This window comes from Hypanus sabinus, chromosome X1 (assembly GCF_030144855.1).
Source record: "Hypanus sabinus isolate sHypSab1 chromosome X1, sHypSab1.hap1, whole genome shotgun sequence".
NCBI lineage: Eukaryota > Metazoa > Chordata > Chondrichthyes > Myliobatiformes > Dasyatidae > Hypanus > Hypanus sabinus.
This window is the reverse complement of record NC_082738.1, coordinates 30,077,764-30,095,663: the sequence shown is the minus strand read 5'-3', so window position 1 is coordinate 30,095,663 and position 17,900 is coordinate 30,077,764. Positions and strand designations below refer to the sequence as shown.

The window sequence follows — 17,900 nt, the reverse complement described above, 5'->3', positions numbered from 1 at the left end:
GCAGCTAATTGAGTGACATTCTTGGGAGAGTGTGGGATGCATCAATGGGAGAGATGGGCAATTTGGAAAGGCAGATGAGAGGGGGGAAATAGAGGAGAAACCAGAATGCACTCCATGTCTTCCTCACTCTCAGGATTCTCTGGAGTTCAGCTGGAATTTGTGGGATGAAGAGGAATCGAAGGTGAGAGTCAGAGACAGGGAAGGAGGAAGGTGGGAGAGGGAAGGGGTGGAGAAAGAGCAGAGAAGAAAAGGAGAGTGAGGCAGGGTGGGGTTGAGGCAGAAAAGGAAATGAGCAAGTGAGGGAGCGGAGGTGAAGGTGAGATGAGGATAGGAGCAGGGGTAGGGGAAGAATAGGAAGAGTGAATGAGCGAGGGAGTGAGGAGGAAAGCTAGGGAAGGAGGGAGAATGATGGAGGGGAAGGGTGGGGGAATGTGGGAGGGTGTGAGGGTAGTGGTGAGGAGGAAGGGGTGTGGTGAGAATGTAATGTAGTTGGGATGATTTAATCGCGTTCTTGAATAATAGGGAGTGACCATACTCGTGGGGTCGAATTTTCCCCACCTACCAGTTACCCGAATGTTCCCTCCCTCCACACCAGGCCGGCTGGATGGACTGTAGCTCTGTGAACAGGCAGCTGCCAACACCTGTCCTTATCCACTTTATTATTAACCTAAGGCATTGGTTAGTGAAATGAAATCAAGAAACCACCCTGACTCGACAATGGGGCTGGGAGGAATTTATCAAGTAATAGTTATATCGCTTGTTACAGTGTGTGAGTGAGCAGCCCCCGCCGAAATCCTGCTCGGGAAAGGCGTTCTGTATGCCGCTGGGAGGGGTTTGGATGAGAGGAAAACATGGTAACTCACTGACATTAACTCCGTCAGGAGCGGGCATCTTCCTGCAGGAAGGACGCATTTTGCTTTCACAATGTGATTGGCCCATTAGAGAGGGGCGGAGCGGTTTGTGTCGAGCTGATCATGTGCGACAGATTGCTGGTTGCGATTGGTGGTCTCTTTGGGAAGGTGTTGAGGAACTTAGCTCTCATTGCCTGTGCTGGCTGCCTGACGTATCGGAGCGCGGGGACAGTCGACCGGAGGCGGATACAACACATGGGGGGTGGGCCGTGCTGCGATTGGCGGGTGCTCACGAGAGGGCAGAGTCATGTGGGCGATGGCCGGCCCGCGCTTGACGAACCAGACTGTGATTGGCGGGAGCTTGACTCGTGCTGCATCACGTGGGAGGGTGGGCACGTTCTGTGATTGGCTGGAGCGAGCGCGGGTGGTTTTGAACGGCTAACGACGAACTGCCGTCGGCAGGCCGTTGCAGACCTTAATAGGGAGATGGTGAGCGTAGCGGAGCTGCGGCGCCGCACTGGCGGCCCGCGGGACTGTGACCGGCTACGGGCTGAGCTGCAGGTGAGCCCTGGTGCTGCCGCCATCCCCACAACCCTTTCGTATTCAACCTCGTACTCTGTCCTTCACAGAGAACTGATCCCAACCACGACTGTGACTCTTGACTCCTGGGTTAATCCTCACTGAACCTTGACCTAGGCCTCTCTGTGATGGCCATGTCTTTGATCCCTTCCCTCCCCACCTCATTAATCTCCAGTTTGCCTTTCCCTTCCTGAACCTTGATCCCTGTGTTGGTTCCCACAGAACCCTGACCCCTACACTGTGACCCTGACTTGCCTCGGTCCTCACGGAGCCCAGCCAGTTCATATTACCCTCGCTGTCCCCTTCCTGTGAGCTTTGACCCCTGGCTGTAACCCTTCCTCTGCCCAGTGAAGTTGGGGGAGTGAAGGTAGGAGTGCATGGCAGATTTGTGGGAGAAGTATGTTAGCTGAAATTTGGCAGATGTCTGAAAACCACATGGAGTCTAGAAAAAACACAGAAACTGGTAATCTGAAATTAAAAACACATAGTGGGTAACTGGAGCAGGTCAGAGGGTGGGGATCCCTTGCTGATCCTCTCCACCATCTGTGGGTCAGGATTGTGATGGAGCACTCCCTACTGCCTACTAAGCTAGTACTTTTGCCTGACTGTCCATGTTCCTCCATTCACTGCACATTTGCATTTCTGAGACCCTGTCAAAGGCCACCCACCACTCAATATATCCTCTCCTTATAGCTCATGACCTTAAATTCAGGCAGCATCTTTTTGGATTGATGCTGATCAGCAGAGGCATACTGCACCCTCTCCAAAGTCACCATATTCTTTCTGCAATGAGGCATCCAAAATTGATTGCTGGGGCTGAAGCAGAGTTCTTTTTAAGCTGTAAAGGAATTTCTGATTCTTGAACTCAATGCTTGGACTAATAAAAAGCAAGCATGTCATATGCCTTCCTTACCATGACATTTGCTTGTGTGGCCACTTTCAGTCAGTTATGGGCTTGGACTCCATATCATGATGTCATTTAATGTATAATTTCCTGTCTTGCATTTGACATCCCAAGATGCAACCTCTCACTTGTCCAGAATAAACTCCTTTACCACATCCTCGCTAACATTTCCAAGTGCCCTGTATCTTAGAACATAAGAAACAGGAGCAGGAGTTGGCCTGTCGAGCCTGCTCAAATATTCAATAAGATATTCTGTTCAGGCTCCAGACGAACTTGTAACTTCTTGACACATTAAACTCCATTCCTCGGCTAATAAAGGCAAGTGTGTCGTATGCCTTCTTACCACCCTCTCAAACTGTGTGACCACTTTCAGAAAACTGTGGACTTAGATACCAGGATCCCTCACACATCAACACAGTTAAGGGTCCTGCAATTAATATGTAGTGTCCACTTGGGTGTGTGATGACAGACTTGACCCTAATGCCTTCTCCCCACCTTCAGTACCTCACAGAAACCAGCCACCGTTTCATGGGTTCATTGTCTATTCAGAAATTTAATGGTAGTAATGATAAGAGGGCAATTCCTGGTTGATGGGGGTCCTTAATGGTACCTTTTGAAGATGTCCTCGATGGTGGAGAGGCTGGTGCGCATGATGGAGCTGGCAGAGTTTGCAAACCTCTGGAACTTTTCTCAATTACGTACCGTGGTTTCTCCACACCAGACAGTGAAGCTCTCCACTGTACACCTGCAGAAATTTGCTAGAATATTTGGTGACATACCAAATCTCCTCAAACTCCTAATGCTGGTGTGCCTTCTTCATAATTACATCAAAATGTTGGGCCCAGAATAGATCTTCAGAGATGTTGACACCCAGGAACTTGAAACTGCTCACCCTTTCCACTGCTGACCCCTCACTGAGGACTGGTGTGTGTTCCCTCGACCTCCCCATCCTGAAATCCACAATCAATTCCTCGGTCTTACTGATGTTGAGTGCAAGGTAGTTGTTGTGACACCACTCAATTGGCTGATCTATCTCACTCCTCTACTCCTCCTCATCACCGTTTGAAATCCTGCTGGACAACAGTTGTATCATTGGCAAAGCTATAGATGTTTGAGAGTCAAGGATCCAGTTGCAGAGGGAGGTACAGAGGCCCTGGGTTTTGGAGCTTGTTGGTTAGTACTGAGGGTATGATGGTGTTGAACGCTGAGCTGTGCCAATAAACAGCAGTCTGACGTAGGTATTGCTGTTGTTCAGGTGATCCAAGGCTGAGAGGAGAGCCAGTGAAATTGCATCTGCTGTAGACCTATTGTGGCGGTAGGCAAACTGCAGTGGGTCCAGGTCTCTGCTTAGGCAGGAGTTGATTCTAGCCATGACCAACCTCTTCCTCACAGTAAATGTGAGTGCCACTGGGTGATAGTCATTGAGGCAGCTTGCCCTGTTCTTCTTGGGCACTGGTATGATTGTCAACCTTTTGAAATGGGAGAGAACCTTCGAATGCAGAACTGAGAGATTGGAAGTGTTCTTGTACACTCCAGCTAGTTGGTTGGCACAGGTTTTCACAACCCTATCAGGTACATCTTGCTATTCTGTTATTTTACCTTGCTCTACTCCAATGCATTGTGTAATGATTTGATCTGTATGAACAGTATGCAAAAGGACCTTTTTGCCTTACCTTGGTATGTGTGGCAGTAATAAACCAATTCCAATTCCTCCCTGCAGGAGTCGTTGCGCAGCCTGTTGGAACAGCCGAGAGAGAGTGCTGAGAACCGGGCTACCTGTGACCGAGTGCTGCGGGCCTGTATCCAGCGGCTATGCGAGGGGACTTCTGATCCTAGGCATCCCGATAGCCTGAGCCGATTGGGGGAGCTGGCCTACCAGGGCTACCGGGCCTCAGGCAGTCCACCAGCACAATCGCTGTATGCCGAGCGGCTGCTCTTCCATCTGCTGAGAGCGGCGGTGACTGCTGGCGCCTCTGCTGACTGCTGCTTGCCCCTGTGCTATTACCTGTACCAGGACCTGGCCTCCTGCCGCGGTGGGAGTGCTGGCTTCACCCAAGAATATGAGGCGGTGGCCAAGAACAGCTTCAGTGTGTTGTGGAAGAGGGCGGAGTCTGAGGAGGAGGCAAGCGAGGAAGGTGGAGGCAAACCCTACCGGCAGGCCCTGACACTGCGACTGAGCTCCCTCCGGTTCCTGGCCCTCCTGGAGGGGGGCCCATTGAGGCCCAGCCCACTGCTTGGGAAGTTCTCACTGGCCTGCAGCCTGTACGAGAAGGGTGGTGGCTGGCCAAGCAAGGGGCAGGCTGGGCATCTGGCCCGGGCTTTTGAGGAGGGGCTGCTGCCCTCGCTGGACTTGATTGGTCCCAGCCCCTTCCTGATCTGCCAGTTGACCACCCACTGCTGCTCGGTCCTGTGCAGGGCTGGTCATCCTACGCTGGCCCTGGACATCCTTTCCCGGGCCCAGGAGCTCCTCCCTTCCAGTGCCCCGCCCCACTTCAGGGCCTGCCTGGGTCTTTGCCAGTTGGCAGCCCGGATGAGGCTCCCAGGGCTAGGGTGGAACGAGACCCTAGACCAGGCCGAGCAGCTGCTGCACTCAGTGGGAGAGGCTCCAGGCTGGGATGAGACGTGGGCCCTGGCCTTGGGCTGCCGGCAACTGACTATGGCAGCTGGGCTAGAGGCAAGGAGAGGGCAGAAGGAGCCTTTCTCGGCCCAAGAACTGTTAGGACTGGCTGCCTTCCTCCGGCTCTACCTCCCTCTGCTGACACAGGAGGTGAGATATGGGAAGGAGGAGTGAAGAAGGGGGTTGGGCTGGGAGGGTAGGAAGTGGGCAGGAAGGTGGCATGGAGATAGGATGTGGAGAGGGAGAGTGAGTGAAAGTGCAGTCGGAGGGGGAGAGGGAGGTTATGGGGTGGAGGGTGTGGGGCACAGGAGAGAGGGGGTGAAGAGGGAAGCTGGAGAGAGTGGAGAAAGGAGGGAGGAATTGTGTGTGGGAGGATCCTTTTGGCCCAGGATTTGCCAGGGACGGCAACCTTCCTGAGGCTCTGCCTACCTCTTGTGAGACAGGAGGTGGGAGTGAGGACTGAGAGAGTGGAGAAGATAAACACAATTGGAGGGGAAAGGGGTTGAAGGAGTCAGTGGGGAAAAAAAAGATGTGCGAGGAAGGATGGGGAAAGTTCCTGGGTGGTGGGAGGAGAGCAATGCATAGTCTTGTTAAAGGGGGTTGAGCAGAGGCTCTGTTCCTGCTTTGGTTGGCGGGAGGGGGTGCTTGGTGAGTGGTTTCTGACATCTGCCTAGTTGAATCTCCTTTCAGCTGGCTGGCACTGCCTGACCAAGCTCCTTCACTGACACCTTCTGGCTCTCCCTGAGCAGCCATAAGATCATAAGACATCAGAACAAAATGGTCTTCTCCACCATTCCATCATGGCTGATTTATTTTCCTTTCAACCCCATTCTCTGATTTCTCCCATAACCTTTGACGACCTTAGTAAACAAGAACCTATCAATGCTTCCTTTAAATATTCCCATTGCCTTGCCTTCTACCGCTGTCTGTGACAATGAATTCCACAGATTCACCACCTTCTGGCTAAAGAAATTCCTCCTCATCTCTGTTCTAAACAGACAATCTTCTATTCTGAGGCTATGCTTCTGGTCCCAGACTCTCCCAGAATTAGAATCATTCTACGTTCGCTCTTTCGGAGTCTTTCAGTCATTTGTAACCTGGGTAGAGCTGTGCTGAGCTTGGCCTGGGAGGGGTTGGGCTGATTGTTAGCCTTCTCTCCACCAGGACTCATTAATGGTGTCTCCCACTGTGTTTCGCAGGTGGATGGGGCTCAGGAACAGACTGCCCTGTGGAAACAGTGCTTTCAGAATTTGGAAGGCTTCACCAGCAGTGTGTATGATTACCTAATGGAGTCTCAGGTAATGACGACACATCCCGCATCTGCTCACCCTCTCTCCCCCCACCCCAGCAATTTGCCTCTCTCGGCTCTGTCAACTCCCCAACTCCCCACATAACTGCAGTCTCTCTCCATTCCCTAAACCAGCAGAAATTTGGCCATTCAATCATGGCTATTTTTTTTATCCTCATTCTCCCGCCTTCTTCGTCTAACAGTCAGTTTCCCTTACCAATCATGAACCTGTCAATCTCAATGATTTTGGCCTCCACCACCCTCAGTGACAATTAATTTGACAGATTTACCACCTCTGGCTGAAGAAATTCTTCATTGTTCCAGTTCCAAAGGGATGTTCCTTCATTCTGAGGCTGTGCACTCGAATCCTAGAGTTTCCTATTGAAGAAGATGTCCTCTCCACATCTGCTCTGTCCAGGCTTTAAATATCTGGGAGGTTTCAATGAGATCCCTTCCATCTCGTCTTCATCGAGTACTGGCCCAGAGACATTAGATACTCCCAGGCCATTACAATTGAATCTCTCTACCCAAGATTTTGGTTCTCTAGCCATTTGCAGTTTTATTTTGAAAGGGGCAGTGTGTGTGTGTGTTGTCTATATGGATTTCAGTAAAGCTCTTTGACAGAGTTCCACATAGTACGGTTTGATACAGATCTCCAAAGATCCCCGGATTCTTGGTAGGTCAGAGGTTCAGGGTGAAATATTTAAGGGGAATCTGAGTGAGAACATCTTCACTCAGAGGGTGGTGTGAGTGTGGAACAAGCTGTCAGCAGAAGTGGTCGATGTGGTTTTGATTTTAACGTTTAAGAGAATTTTGGATAGGTACATGGATGGGAGGGGTATGGCGGGCTATGATCCCGGTGTGGACAAGGCAGAATTACAGCTCAGCAAGGACTAGATGCCTGTTTCTGCGCTGTAGTTCTCTGACTCTGAATTACTTGGAAAATATTATTTAATTTAAAATTTAATCCTGATGAGTTAGAGCCCACTGTATCACAAAGAATCCTCAATGCTTCAAACGGGTTAAGTGTGTGTTTGCATTGTAGACTGAATATGTTCTGTTCCACTGCTATAATCTAAAATAAAATAGTGAGGTAACTGGTTGTAAAGTATTTAGTGTGAGGACTGGTGCTTGCATTATGTTGAGGCTATTTATATTCCTCTCTCCCAGGAGAAAGATCCCTCAGAGGCCCAATGCTTGGTGGATTCCTGTCACGATATGGTGAAAACAATGGTGCAGCTGGAAGCTGCACTGACCCAGGAGGGTCTGTCTGAGTATGCGGGTGCTACAGGTAAGTGGGAAAGGCAAATGGGGTTGTCTGTCACCCTGTGGAGTTGGGAACCATGGGGAGATAGAGGGTGGGATTCGCTATCCACCAATCCATCTAAGTCCTTTGTAAATAGAGTGACCAAAACACATGAAATTCTGCAGGTGCTGGAAATCTTGAGCAACACACACAAAATACTGGAGGAACTCAACATGTCAAACAGCATCTATGGAATTGAATAAACAGTTGACTTTACAGGCTAAGGGCCTTTATTAGGATGGGAAAGGAAGGGGGCAGAAGTCAGAATAAGAAGGTAAGGGAAGGAGTACAAGATGGCAGGTGATGGGTAAGACCAGGTAATGAGAAAGATGGGTGGGTGGAGGCATGGATGCCTCCTGTGTACTTTCTGCCCTCAGCATAATATCTGTCAGATACCCCCTTCGTGCTCCCTGTCCCTGACACAATATGTGTCACAGGCACCTGCTGCGTGCTCCTTGCCCTCAGCTTGATAGCTGGCACAGGCACTTCCTGCATGTTCCCTGTCCCCTGCAGAATATCTGGCACAGGAGCCTCCTCAGAGTTTCTTGTCCCTGACATGATGTCTGGCATAGACATTCCCTGTGCGTTTCCTTCCCTCAATGTGATATATGGCAACAGTGTTTACCCCTTGTATGAGTCTCTCACCTCTAATGGCTTATAACCATATAACCATATAACAATCACAGCACGGAAACAGGCCATCTTGGCCCTCCTAGTCCGTGCCGAACCCTTAATCTCACCTAGTCCCACCTACCCGCACTCAGCCCATAACCCTCCACTCCTTTCCTGTCCATATACCTATCCAATTTTACCTTAAATGACACAACTGAACTGGCCTCTACTACTTCTACAGGAAGCTCATTCCACACAGCTATCACTCTTTGAGTAAAGAAATACCCCCTCGTGTTTCCCTTAAACTTCTGCCCCCTAACTCTCAAATCATGTCCTCTAGTTTGAATCTCCCCTACTCTCAATGGAAACAGCCTGTTCACGTCAACTCTATCTATCCCTCTCAAAATTTTAAATACCTCGATCAAATCCCCCCTCAACCTTCTACGCTCCAATGAATAGAGACCTAACTTGTTCAACCTTTCTCTGTAACTTAATTGCTGAAACCCAGGTAACATCCTAGTAAATCGTCTCTGCACTCTCTCTAATTTATTGATATCTTTCCTATAATTCAGTGACCAGAACTGCACACAATATTCCAAATTTGGCCTTACCAATGCCTTGTACAACTTTAGCATTACATCCCAACTTCTGTACTCAATGCTATGATTTATAAAGGCCAGCGTTCTAAAAGCCTTCTTCACCACCCTATCTACATGAGACTCCACTTTCAGGGAACTATGCACAGTTATTCCTAGATCTCTCTGTTCCTCTGCATTCCTCAATGCCCTACCATTTACTCTGTATGTTCTATTTGGATTATTCCTGCCAAAATGTAGAACCTCACACTTCTCAGCATTAAACTCCATCTGCCAACGTTCAGCCCATTCTTCTAACCGGCATAAATCTCCCTGCAAGCTTTGAAAATCCACCTCATTATCCACAACACCTCCTACCTTAGTATCATCGGCATACTTACTAATCCAATTTACCACCCCATCATCCAGATCATTTATGTATATTACAAACAACATTGGGCCCAAAACAGATCCCTGAGGCACCCCGCTAGTCACCGGCCTCCATCCCGATAAACAATTATCCACCACTACTCTCTGGCATCTCCCATCTAGCCACTGTTGAATCCATTTTATTACTCCAGCATTAATACCTAATGACTGAACCTTCTTAACTAACCTTCCATGTGGAACTTTGTCAAAGGCTTTGCTGAAGTCCATATAGACTACATCCACTGCCTTACCCTCGTCAACATTCCTCGTAACTTCTTCAAAAAATTCAATAAGGTTTGTCAAACATGACCTCCCACGCACAAATCCATGCTGGCTACTTCTAATCAGATCCCGTCTATCCAGATAATTATAAATACTATCTCTAAGAATACTTTCCATTAATTTACCCACCACTGATGTCAAACTGACAGGTCTATAATTGCTAGGCTTCCTTCTAGAACCCTTTTTAAACAATGGAACCACATGAGCAATACGCCAATCCTCCGGCACAATCCCCGTTTCTAATGACATATTAAAGATCTCCGTCAGAGCTCCTGCTATTTCTACACAAACTTCCCTCAAGGTCAAGGCTTACCTGCATTCTGTTCCCTACAGCTCTGCGGGTCCACAACCTGGCCTACGGGTTCTACAGCCACAGACTGTTCACACAGGCTATAGAGGTGGCCCGCGCCCTGGGAATGGATGGACCTCTACCTGGCTGGTTCCGGCACATACATCTCCCCCAGGATCGGGTAAGTCCCAAGAAGGTGGGGTGGCTGTCCACTCTCTCTTCCCCTGCACTCCTCCTCTCCCACCTTCCCCACAATCTGTCCTCTCCCAACCCCCCCACCCACTTCACCATTAGATTACACAGTAACCCACAACCCCTCTCCCTCCCTCCACTGAATCATAAAGCTAAAAAGCAGATCAAAGAAGCAAAGCCCCAAGTTAAGAGACTTATGACCGGACAAAACACAACTAACATGAAACTTTCTCTCTGTCCGTAAGCACTGTCAAGGACAATGTAGAAAGGATAGATGCTTTGGAGACAACTTGAAGAATTTACTGAGAAGTGTGAGAAACCATATAAGCCTGTGGTGCTGATAAATGTTGAGTGGGGATGGCAGCGCAAGAAAAGTGGACATTGGAGCAATTAATGCAGGAATCAGAAATTTAAGTGAGGGGAAGACTGATGGTTATTCTGTAATAAAGAAGATAAAGTATTATGCTGACTATATGGAAACTGTCAGACCACCACCCCCCTCCCCGCTCTATCTCCCCCTTCTGTTGGACTATCCTGTCTCCTCTCCCTGTCTGCCTAAGTCGGGCTCTCCACCAGTCCACTCTTCCCTTTCCTGATCAGACTATGCAACTTTGTCTCTCGCTGCCCCATCAGACTAGCCCTCACCACCTGCCTCTCTCCTACCTTGTCACTCCCCTACAGGTTCCTAAGTTCTACCGGCTGCTGGTGGACTGCTGTCGGAAGGCAGGGAGGTTGCAGCTGGCTCTGGACCTGGTCACCGTGTGGCTTGGCTCACCAGCCTGTTGGGGTCCAGGTTCCCTGTCCAAGCCCGTTGCTCTGTGGGTCAGCCTGAAGGCCGAGGCAGTGAAAGATGGGGACGAGGAGCTCCAGCTCAGGTAGGACCCTTTCCCTCCTCCTTCATTTCCCCTTCACCTCTTCCCCCCCCACCACCCCTCCCCTTCTGCAGGTGCATAGTTTCAAGGGATGGGGCTGAAACATGTCTCCATCAACCCTTAGCAATATTTATTGATGCACCATAGAAAGCATTCTGCCTGAATGCTTCACGGCTTGGTACAGCAACTGCTCTGCCCATGACCACAAAAACATGCAGAGTGTTGCTGACACAGCTCAGCACATCATGAAAACCAGCCTCCCCCCACCCCCCTCCATGGACTCTGTCCACACTTCTCACTGCCTGAGTGAGGCAGACAGAATAATCTGAGACCCCACCCACCCTGGACGTTCTCTCTTCTCCTCCCTCCCACTGGGCAGGAGATGCAAAAGCCTGAAAGCACGTACCATCAGGCTCCAGGACAGCCTCTACCCCACTGTTATCAGACTGTTGTGTGATAAGGCTAACCTTTGGCATCAGAATCTAATGCATGTACATGCACTGCACTTTCACTCTGTGTGTGCGTGTGAGTGTGAGTGTGAGAGACATTATGCTGACCCCCATATGATTGTGATGTTACACTGATCCCTCTGTGTGTGTGCGCGTGGTGTTATGCTGACCTATGTTTATGTGTGTGGTGTTACAAGTGGCATGTGCATGCTGTAACACTCTTACAATAGCATGTGCGTTCTTTCACTGACCTCTGTTCATGCACAGTGTTACACCGTCCTTTTGTGTGTGCGTGTGCAGTCCGTATCACTAACCCTTCTATTCTAATGCCTCTCTCCATCCACAGGACGTTGATGGATGCGTTAGAGCCTTGGGGCCTGGATTCCTGCTTCCTGGCTGGGCTGCTCTCTGAGGAGCTGCAGGCCTACAAGCGGCTGCGGGTGGACACTGCCCAGGAAAGGTTCAATGTGATCTGTGACCTGCTGCAGCTGGCAGACCAAGAGCCGTGTGCCCGGCTGGAGCAGGAGCGTGCTGTGCATCTGGTGGAGCTGGCACAGGTCCTGTGTTACCGTGACTTCCGACAGCACACCCAATGGTGAGACCATGGGGCAGTGTGTCGGCAAGCACATAGAGTGGTGGTGGGGGGGGATGTGGGGCTTGATTCAGGACTGCGGGGAAGGTTGGTCTTTATTGCAGAAAGGAAGGCAGTAGTGTTGGTGTCCAGGAATAGAGATCTCTATTTAACAGGAATTGAGATAAAGGTGTGGACTGTTTCCAAATGGGGAGGGAATGTTGGTGAGGGTTGGGGGTTGCCAGCACTCTTGGGGAGCATGTGGAAGGGTCATGAAAGTAGGACAACCTGTTGGGATGGGGTAGAGTTGGCATCCACGAATGCATGCACTTCAAATATAAAGCAATAGTACACAGTTAATGCCAGACCCTTAAAAGCGTTTTAATGTGCAGAGGGATCTTGGGTCACTGAAAATGTCTACATGGGTTGATAGGATAGTAAAGAAGGTGTATAAAATGCTTGCCTTATTCAGTTGAGGTACTGCGTTCAAGAGTCAGGTAGTTGTGCTGTAGCTTAATAAATTAACTCTGTTCAGGCAGCACTTGGAGTATTGTGTGCAGTTCTGGTTGCTCTATTACAGGAGTGGTGCAGAGGAGGTTCACTAGGATGTTCAGTTGACGTTTCGGGCTGAGACCCTTCAGGATGAAAAAGGGACTCGGCCTGAAATGTCGACAGTACTTCTCCCTATAGAAGTACTGGCCTGCTGCGTTTCACCAGCATTTTGTGTGTGTTGCTTGAATTTTCAGCATCTACAGATTTCCTCGTGTTTGCGTTTTTAAATTCACCAGGATGTTGCCTGGATGAGAGGGCATGAGCTATATGAAAAGGTTGGACAAACTTGGGTTGTTTTTCTCTGGAGCATCAGAGGGTGAGGGGAGATCAGATAGAGGTTTATAAAATGATGAGAGGTATAGATAGAGTAGACAGACAATATCTTTCACCCAGACTGGAAATGACTAATAGCAGAGGGCATGCATTTAAAGTGAGAGGGGAAAGTTTAAAGGAGATGTGAGGGGCAAGTATTATTTTACAGAGTATAAAGTGTATTGGTGGCCGCCAAAGCTGGTGGTTGAGGCGTTTAAGAGGCTGTTAGACAGGCAGAAAATGGAAGGATGGGGACATTATGTGTGTAGTAGGAACTAATTTAGTTGGACATTTGATTACTAATTTTGTTTATGATTGTGTTCCTGTGTTGTGCTGTTCAATAGGTGTAGGCTGTTCTCTAGAATGGGAGAGAATGTTGGTGAGGTCCCATTTGGGATATCATTACAGGTAGACAAGGTAGTGAGGAAGATGTTTACCACACTTGGACTCCAGTCAGGGCACTGGGTAAAGGAGTTGGGATGTTATGTTGCAGTTGTACAAGGCTGCACTAGCAGTCCTGTGTACAGTTTTGGTCTTCTGTTGTAGGAAAGATGTCAATACGGTGGAAAAAATGCAGAGGAGATTTACAAGGATATTGCTGGGGCTGGAGAGACTGAATTACGCAGAGATGTTGGGCAGGTTGTGAGTTTATTCCTTGGAGTATAGTTGGAGGGGCAGATAGTATCGGAGACTGCAGAAAGACTTGGATAGGATGGAAAAAGAAGTGGCAGGTGAAATAGTGTAAGGTAATGCACTTTCGTAGGAAGATTAGAAGTGCAAACTATTTTCTACACGGGTAGAGTATTCAGAAATTGGAGGTGCAAAGGGATTTGCTAATCCCAAGTTTAGGATTCCCTTAATGATACCTTACAGTTTGAGCTGGTAGTAAGATTTAATAGGAAACTGAGGGGCAACTTTTTCACTCAGAGAATGGTCCATCTATTGAACGAGCTGCCAGAGTAAGTGGTTGAGGCAAGTACATTAATAGCACTTATAAGACACTTGGACAGGTACATGGATAGAAAAGGTTTATGGGCCAAACATGTTGAACAAATTGGACAGGCTTATGTAAGAATCTTGATCTGCATGGACCATTTGGGCCAAAGGGCCTCTGCTCTCTGGCTTTGCGTATCCAGAAATTGGAGGTGCACAGGGATTTTCCTAGTTCTGCAATTTTTAAGTTTAATTTGCAAGTTGAGTCAAGGTAAGCTAAACAAGGCAAAAGCCCATGGTGTTAGAAGCGAGGTCCTTGCATGGACAGATGATTGATAGGCTGGGACAAAGAGAGCCTTTTCGGGATGGTTGCCAGTGACTAGTGGTGTTCCGCAGGATCAGTTTTGGGACCACTTCTGTTCACCTTGTGCATTAATAATCTGGATGAAGGAAGTGATGGCATTGTGGCCAGGTGGGGTAGTTGGGAGAATGATCAAGGAAGTGGTAGATGGAATACCATGTGGGGTTGAGGACAAGAGTCAATCTTACTGTATTAGGGGAGTATTCAACAGTTCTGATGGAGAGTCTCTGCCTGAAACATCAACTGTTTGTTCCATAGATGCTGCCTGGCCTGCTGAGTTCCTCCAGCATTTTGTATGTTGTTCAAAATTTCCAGCATCTGCAGAATCTCTGAGTCATATAGCCAGCCATAAGGAGATTTCTAAAGTCATGAGGGGTGTAGAAAGGATTAGAATATTTCCCTTACCTCTGTTTCCCCCCTTCTTTACAGTTCAGCCACAGACTGCGTGGAGGAGGCACTGGTGATTCTGGAATCCTTGCTGGAGACCTCCACCAGCAAGCAGCAACTGCAGGATGACCAGGCTCGAGCCTCCCTATGGCTCTACATCTGCAATCTGGAGGACAGAATCCGGGATGTGAGACAACTCCTTTATACATCCTGTCCTGTTGGGGGTGGTGGGATAATGGGGTGGGGAGCACTGAGGCCTTGTCTTCTCTGTTCGTTGTCACAGCATGCAGAGCACAAATGACACGAAAATTAACTTCTTGCAACAGAATTAGATTTATTATCATATGGAGCATATGATATTGAGCACAGTACAGTACAGCCCTTTGGCTTACAATGTTATGCCAACCCTTTAACCTACTCCAAGATAAATTTAACCCTTCCCTCGCACATTGCCCTTCATTTTTCACTGATATATGATGTGAAATTTGTTGTTTAACAGCAGCAGTGCCATGCAAGGCATAAAAATGACTATGAATCACAAAATTAGTGCATGAAAGAGAGCAAAATAGTGGGATAGTGTCCGTGGACTATTCAAAAATCTGATAAAAGAGGGGAAAGAAGCTGTTCCTGAACTGTTGAATGTGTGTCTGTGTGTCCCACCACCTCGATGGTAGTTGCGATAAGAGGTGCTTAGTGGTGGATGCCATCTTCTTGAGGCACCACCTCTTGAGGATGTCCTCGATGTTGGGGAGGTTTGTACCTGTGATGGAGCTGACTGAGTCTACAACCCTCTGCAGTCTCTTGTGACCCTCTGTGTGGGAGTCTCCATATCAGATGGAGATGCAGCCAGTTAGAATGTTCTCCACGGTACATCTGTAGAAATTTGCTGGGGTCTTCGGTGACATACCGGGTCTCAAGTTCCTAATTCAGTATAACCACTGACATGCCTTCTTCATTACTGCATCAATGTGTTGGGCCCAGGATAGATTCTCCAAAATGTTGCACTGGACATTACCCACACAACTTAACATAAACTTAAGTTAACAAAGATTTCACAGCTTGCAGAACAAAATAATCATTGTGACATTTGCAAGTTGAGAGAGGGGTAGTGGTCTGAGGTAGTGCTTGGGTTTTTCAAGTGAGTTCAGACTCTTCACCATCTGTGCAGTATGGGACTGGTTTAGAGTTGAGGCATCTGTCTTTCTGCCTCTGTGCATGTCTCTCTCTCGGTACCTGACACCACCTTATCTCTCCTCCCCCTCCCCCCACAGAGTGTGGAAGGGTGCCGGAGGAAGCGGGCAGCAGCAGTGGGCACCGCTGGGCTGGAGGAGGGAGACACCAATGATGTGGATTATGAGGAGCGACAGCAGGGGGCAGCCTTCCCACAAGACAGTATTGCCTTCAACCTGCGTGCTGAGAACCGTGAGTGTGTGTTATCCCCCACCCCCAGCTCCTCCCTCCTTCCTGTCGCATTCAACCTGTGGGCTGAGACATGTGTGTGCATGCAATTCCTCCTCCAATCTTCCCTCTCCCTAACTTCAACATGCAAGCTAAGACACTTGAGTGTGTGTGATCCCTCCCACCTTTCCTCCACCATTACCTTCAGCTTGAAGGGTAAGACTTGTGAGTCTGCTTGATTCCCGCCCCCCCCACCCCCGCCACATCTCTGAGGGCCGAGATCTGTCAATGGAACTCGGTAATCTCACCCTCTCCCACTGCCCTCCCTCCCCACTTGTTCAATCCCCCCACCCCAGCACTCTGCTAGCCAGCCTGAGGTCAGAGACCTCAAAGTTAAGCAGTTTACTGCCCCCCACCACCTCTGTCAACTTCTCTACACATTCCCTCCCTCTGTTGGCATTAACCTGAGGCATTGTTATGGAATCCTCACCATATCCTCATCCTGTTCTCTGCCTTCCCACTGCCAGGGCACTGCCGACCCCTGGACCAAGCCCTGCATCTTTGGAAGAGGGTCCTTTCAGAGTATCTGGCTCCTGCCCTCCGCAGCCTGGAGCAGACAGTCCACGATCTTCACCTGATGGCTGCTCTCTACCGGCTCATGGACAAGGTAACTTAAGAATCTTGCGACAACTCATCCTTGCTGATCTCTGCCAGTCCCTTCTGCCTGAGTTAGGCCCATCTCCCTCTCCTCCCTTCTTGTCCAGGTGCCAGGCATTGTATTTGTACCTGCCTCCAACATATCTTCTGGTAGCTCATTCCAGATGAGCATCATCTCTCTGGAGACTGCAGACAATCTGCTAGACGAACTCAGTGAGTCAAGCAGCATCTGTGGGGGAGGGGAAGGAGTTTCAACTCAAACCATTGATAACTCCTCACTTCACACAGATGGACACAGGCACACAGTAGATGCAGAAAGATGTGGTGAGTTCCTCCAGCAGATTGTTGCTCCAGATTCCAGCATATGTATGTTCTGGTGTCTTGTGAAAAACTTGTTCCTCGGGTCCCCTTTACATCTCTCCTCTCTCACTTTAAACCTGTGCCCTCTAGTTTTAGACTCCCAAGCCCTGGGGAAAAAGACTGTCAGGTCAGGTTACCCCACTGCCACCTTTTTTTCCAGGTGCAACGGTCCCAGCCTTTCCTCGTAACTCAAGCCCTCCAGTCCTCGTAACATCTCCATAATTTTTTCTGCATCCACTCCAGCTCATTCCCATCTTTCCTCTAGCTGGGTGACCAGAACTGGTCACACTACACCAACCATGGTCTCGCCAACATTTTGCACAGCTGTAATGTGATGTCACAACTCCTGTATCACAGAGCCCTGACTGATGAAGTCCAGCGTGCCAAGCGCCTTTGCCAGTCCATTTGTGTCCCACTTCCAGGGAACTAGTCACTTGTAGTCCAAGGTCTCGCTGTTTGGTAACATTTCTTGGGGCCCTCCAATTCACAGTGTAAGTCCAGCCCTGGTTTAACTGTCCAAAATGTATTTGTCTGAGTTAAATTACATTGGTCATTTCCTCGCCCACTTTCTCAGGTGATGAGGATCCTGTTGTAACCTCAGACAGCCTTCTACACTGTCCTCTTATACGAGGGGTGCCAATCCTTTTGTCAGTGTGTCACCAAATTGGCAATAATTGTCTTTTTTTAAAAAAGTTCTCTCAAATGTCAAGGTAATTTTGAGCAAAGATACCATAGATTAATGAATTAGTAACAATAATGATGGACTTGGAAGGAAAAGGGTGAGTCCTATTGCTTATTTATGTGTATTTATTGTTTTATTATTGGAAATCTGGTGCAGCTTATAGAGAGGTAGTTACACCCAAGGTGCAGGACATCTGGGTAACAGTCAGGAGGGTGAAAGGGGTTAAACAGCCAGTGTGGAGTACCCCTGTGAAACATCTCGCTCAACATCAGGTATACCACTTTGGATACTGTTGAGGAAGGAAGACAGTAGAGGAAAGTCACAGTATGGCTCTGTGCCTCAGAAGGGAAGGGAAGAAGAAGCAAGTTGTTCTGATAGGGGATTCATTAGTTAGGGGAACAGAAGGGAGGTTCTGTGGATGAGAATGAGATTCCCGGATAAT

General features: G+C 48.8%; 1 protein-coding gene across 1 annotated transcript in view; it reads left to right on the top strand.

Annotated features, from left to right (window-relative positions):
- The first annotated feature begins 1,299 nt into the window (after positions 1-1,299).
- Positions 1,300-17,900, top strand: part of espl1 (extra spindle pole bodies like 1, separase) — a 65,335-nt gene continuing 48,734 nt past the window's right edge. The window contains exons 1-10 of the mRNA XM_059956188.1: positions 1,300-1,412; positions 4,055-5,101; positions 6,151-6,249; positions 7,410-7,530; positions 9,777-9,913; positions 10,606-10,799; positions 11,592-11,840; positions 14,404-14,548; positions 15,633-15,783; positions 16,287-16,426. Of these exons, the coding sequence (XP_059812171.1) occupies positions 1,338-1,412; positions 4,055-5,101; positions 6,151-6,249; positions 7,410-7,530; positions 9,777-9,913; positions 10,606-10,799; positions 11,592-11,840; positions 14,404-14,548; positions 15,633-15,783; positions 16,287-16,426 (2,358 nt within the window). The 5' untranslated portion in view covers positions 1,300-1,337. The remainder of the gene's footprint in view (positions 1,413-4,054; positions 5,102-6,150; positions 6,250-7,409; positions 7,531-9,776; positions 9,914-10,605; positions 10,800-11,591; positions 11,841-14,403; positions 14,549-15,632; positions 15,784-16,286; positions 16,427-17,900) is intronic.